At 39.9% G+C, this 5,032-nt stretch overlaps 1 protein-coding gene across 1 annotated transcript; it reads right to left on the reverse strand.

The window, feature by feature from the left end:
* Positions 1 to 2,201: 2,201 nt before the first annotated feature.
* LOC135530847 (atrial natriuretic peptide receptor 2-like) lies at positions 2,202 to 4,598 on the reverse strand (the record flags this gene model as incomplete). Its single annotated transcript, XM_064959021.1, has 2 exons — positions 4,380 to 4,598; positions 2,202 to 2,357 (listed from the first exon to the last, which is right to left on the reverse strand). Coding segments are annotated over exons 1-2 (313 nt in total), but the record flags the coding sequence as incomplete, so codon positions are not given.
* Positions 4,599 to 5,032: the final 434 nt, after the last annotated feature.

Below are 5,032 nucleotides of genomic sequence, written 5' to 3' on the forward strand. Positions count from 1 at the left end.
CCATTGATTTTCAAGCAGATTTATGTCAAAACTGCAACTCGGCCACTCAGGAATATTCAGTCTTCTCTGTAAGCAACTCCAGTGTAGATTTGGCATTCTGTTTTAGGCTATTGTCCTGCTGAAAGGTGAATTAATCTCCCAGTATCTGGTAGAAAGCAGACTGAAGCAGGTTTTCTTCCAGGATTTTGCCTGTGCTTAGCTCCATTTTGTTTATTTTGTATCCTGAAAAACTCCTCAGTCATTAACAATTACAAGCATACCCATAACATGATGCAGCCACCACTATGCTTGAAAATATGGAGAGTGGTACTCAGTAATGTGTTGTATATGATTTGCCCGAAACATAACACATTGTATTTAGGACAAAAATGTAATTGCTTTGCCACATTTTTTGCAGTTATACTTTAGTGCCCTGTTTCAATCAAGCTTCCTTATTTTCACCTCGTCAATTAGGTTAGTATTGTGGAGTAACTACACTGTTGTATGTTGTTGATCCATCTTCAGTGTTCTCATATCGCAGCCATTACACTCTGTAACCATTTTAAAGTCACCACTGGCCTCATGGTAAAATCCCTGAGCGGTTTCCTTCCTCTCCGGCAACTGAGTTAGGAAGGACGTTTGTATCTTTTAGTGACGGTGTATTGATACACCATCTAAAGTGTAATGCACAATTCACGTGTGCTTTTTTCCCCGTTACCCATCTACCAATAGGCACCCTTCTTTGCGAGGCATTGGAAAACCTCCCTGATCTTTGTGGTTGAATCTGTGCTTGAAATTCACTGCTTGACTGAGGGACCTTACAGATAATGGTGTGGGGTACAGAGATGGGGTAGTCATTCAAAAATCATGTTCAACACTAGTATTGCACACAGAGTGAGTCCATGCAACTTATTATGCAACTTAAATGTTTCCTCCTGAACTTATTTAGGCTTACTTATTGACTCAAGATATTTCATCTTTTCATTTTTAAATGATTGGTAAACATTTTGAAAAACATAATTCCACTTTGGTGTTATGGAGTACTGTGTGGAGGCCAGTGACAAAAAAAATCTCTAAAAATCTTTAGTTAAGTTAACTCTATTTTTTAAATTGCATTGTTGGTTAAGAGCTGAGACTAGGGGGCAGTATTTTGATGTTAGGATGAAAAATGTACCCAAATGAAACTGCCTATTTCTCAGGCCCAGAAGCTAGAATATGCATATAATTGGCAGATTAGGATAGAAAAAACTCTAAAGTTTCCAAAACTGTCAAAATATTATCTGTGATTATAACAGAACTGATATTGCAGGAGAAAAACTGAGGAAAATCCAACCAGGAAATGCTGTTATTTTGAAACCTCTCTGTTCCATTGCAAGCCTGTCCTCCATTTAAAGGGATATCAACCAGATTTCTTTCCCTATAAAAGGGACATCTGGTCCTTTCCCTCACCACAAGGTTTGAACAGTTTTTAGACATAGTTTCAGGCTTTTATTCTGAAAAATGAGCGAGAATGACCACATCGCGTCAGTGGCTAGTTGTGTCCCCTGGAGTTTTGCATGCATGAGTAGCTTGGAGCAGACCTTTCTCTCTCCTATTGAAAAGCCTACCGTTGACATATTGTCGGTTATTTATTGTAAAAACAACCTGAGGATAAAAACTTTGACATGTTTCTCATGAACTTACGGATACTATTTGGAATTTTCATCTGATAGCCGTGACCTGCATGAGCCTGTGGATTACTCAACAAAACACGCCAACCAAATGGAGGTTTTTGGATAGAAATAATCTTTATCGAACAAAACAAACATTTATTGTGTAACTGGGAGTCTCGTGAGTGCAAACATCCTAAGATCATCAAAGGTAAGCAATTCATTTTATTGCTTTTCTGACTTTCGTGACCAATCTCTACTTTGCTGTAGCTGTTTGTAATGTTTTGTCTGCTGAGAGAGCTGTCCTAACATAAATGCTTGGATAGCTTTCGCTGTAAAGCTTTATTGAAATTTGACACAACAGGTGGATTAACAACAAGCTAAGCTGTGTTTTGGTATATTGCACTTGTGATTTCATGAAATTGCAGATGTTGACGAAAATGATCCCGCTAAAGGGATCGGTGTGACAAGAGGTTCAGAGCTTGTAAGTAAGCATTTCACGGTAAGGTTGAAAATACCTGTTGTATTCGGCGCATGTGAAAAATAACACTTAATTTGATTTGACACACACACCTTTGGGGCTGAAGGTGTCCCCCTCAATGTGGAAGACCCCTCGGAGCAGGGCCAGCTCCTGCAGGATAATGCCGAAGCTGTAGATGTCTCCTTTCTGAGTGCCACATGGTGGGGGACACTCTGCCCTCAGCAGCTCTGGAGCTGCCCACAATTTCCCTGTAAAGGGGGATTGGAGAGAAAGAAAGAGGGAGGTAGAGGGGGAAAGAGGGAGAGAGAAGAGGTGGATACAGTTTTCTTAATTGTTTTAATTGAACCTTTCTTTTAACAGGGAAGACGTATTGAGACCTTGGTCTCTTTTTCAAATCCGCCTTGTATAAATCCTGTTAAGGCTCGGGACAATACTGCCCCCTTTGGATGAATTGCGTGCCCATAGTAAACTGAAAAAAAATCTGTCCAAAATTGCTAATATATGCATATAATAATTATTATTGAATAGAAAACACTCTAAAGCTTCTAAAACCGTTTGAATTATGTCTGTATGTATAGCAGAACTCACAGGGCAGCCAATCTCCCAAACTAGTTTTCTCATCAGGAAAGTTGGGCCAACTTTGACGTCATCGCCCCCACCCTTCCCAACCAGCTATGGATCTGGGATCAGTTTCTATGTCTTCCGCGAGATGTCTTCTATCAGTAGAGTGTTTAATTGTGCAAATCCCGCGAGCTTTGACCCTTTGGCAGGCAAAATACTGGGCGTCGCGAGAAAATACATGCACTTTCAGGCGCGCGTTGCGCACAGAGCTCCCTTTGTTCCATCTTGCACGAGAAGAATACAGTTTGTCCGGTCGATTTGAGAATTGTTTTGTACGTTAATAACATCCTAAAGCTTGATTCTGCACTTAGTTTGACCAGTTTAGTCGACATATAATATGTAATTTTGAAGTTTTGATGTTCAACTGTTCGGGACCAGAAGTAATTTTGGATGCATTTCAGCTGGAACTTATCGCATTTGCTAACACGAAGACACACGACTTGAAACCAAACACTGTTTTGGGTAAGTATGACTCCTTCCACTACATTCTGATCGAAGACCATCAAAGGTAAGGGAATATTTATGTTGTAATTTTGTGTTTCTGTTGACTCCAACATAGCGGAGAAATATTGCCTCAGTCGTCTCAATTGTCTCAGATTATTGAATAGTTCATGATTTCTGTAACGTTAAAAATAAATGTGACAAAGCGATTGCATTAAGAAGCAGTGTATCTTTCTAATTATATGTAGAACATGTATATTTAGTCAAAGTTTATAATGTGTATTGCTGTTATCTGGCGTTATCTGGTGGAGTTATCTATAATTTCTCCGGACATTTTTTTGCATTTTCTGAACAAATTGCATATTATTGAAAAAAACATAAATGTACTGTGTAACATGTCCTATTACTGTCATCTGATGAAGATTTTCAAAAGGTTAGTGAATTATTTTTCTTTTAATCCTGCGTTTGTGATTGCATCTTTTGTTCGACAAAATGGCTACATATCGTCTGTCTTTGTGGTGGTTTGACATACATATGTGCTATGTTTTCGTCGTAAAACATTTTAGAAATCTGACTCGCTGGGTAGATGAACAAGGTGTTTATCTTTCATTTGAGCTATTGGACTTGTTAATGTGTGGAGGTAAAATATTTCTAAGAATACTTTTTGCATTCTGTGTGCCACTTTTTGAGTTGAGGGGGTGGGGTGGGGTGCCCTTGGGGAACGTGTAGCGTGAACACGATAACACAACTTAAAATATATATTTACACATTTAACGTGACATAAGAATAAAAGGCCATTTCAAGATGTATTATGAGTTTTCCTTTGCCAAAGATGTACTTAGAGAGAGAGAAAGAGACAGATTAACTGAGAGTTTTAATACCCACCTTTTCAATCAGCAACTAGTCAAGACTTTTTCAGCCAGGTGATTTGACTGTTTCACCACATCAATGATATGTATTTCAATTGAGCCACCAAGGGCTTTCTCTCAGGAAGGGACATTGTTACACAACATTTTGACAGAAATCTATTGTGTAAAACAAACAGCCAATTGTATCAGAAAATGGGCATGTTTGGTTTTTGAATAACAACAAAGGCAGGGAAATCACTTGGTTTGAGTTATTTAGAGTGTGTGTGTGTTTACTCATGGGTTCGAATCTGTGTGTCTTTGTCTACGTGTGAGTGTGTTTCTGCAGCTCAGGTAACTCACGGGCATAGTAGGCGTGTGTGTCCTCCATATTGGACTTTTCGTGGAAGCTGGCCAGACCGTAGTCAGTAATCTTCAGAACAAAGCGACTGTCCACCACACAGTTAGAGGACTTTAGGTTACCATGGGAGACGATGACGCTGTTGTGAAGGAAGGCCATCCCCTAGAATCAAAGACAATGTGATTCACAAGGTATGCAACCAGTGGATGACCCTGTGTAAAATGTTTCGGGAACTGTCACACATGCTTTAGGCCAACAAAATTGCATTTGCTGAACAATCTACAGTATGTATGCATTGCAAGTCAATAACCAACAATTCTGTACCCTCCCATTAACTTCCATTGAAGATGTGCATAGCTTCCTTTGCAAAGTACGGAGGTAGCCTTCTCACGGCAGCTCTCTGCTAGAATGCACATTGAGGGGCATTAAATCGAGGCTAACTCAAGTAAAAGCCGTGAACTCGTCGTTCATCATTCTAACCAGGACACCAGGAGGTGTCAGACACCATCAGTCTACCCTTCGTTATAAGCGTCGCACACGCCTGGCTGCATGCATCTACGAAGCCTGGACAATCCCAACTCCTGCTGCAGGCAATACACATGACGGGTTGGTTGGATCTGGTGTAATCCCAAACATCTTGTTGAAAATATATGAT

This window comes from Oncorhynchus masou, unplaced genomic scaffold, assembly GCF_036934945.1.
Source record: "Oncorhynchus masou masou isolate Uvic2021 unplaced genomic scaffold, UVic_Omas_1.1 unplaced_scaffold_14387, whole genome shotgun sequence".
Taxonomy (NCBI): domain Eukaryota; kingdom Metazoa; phylum Chordata; class Actinopteri; order Salmoniformes; family Salmonidae; genus Oncorhynchus; species Oncorhynchus masou.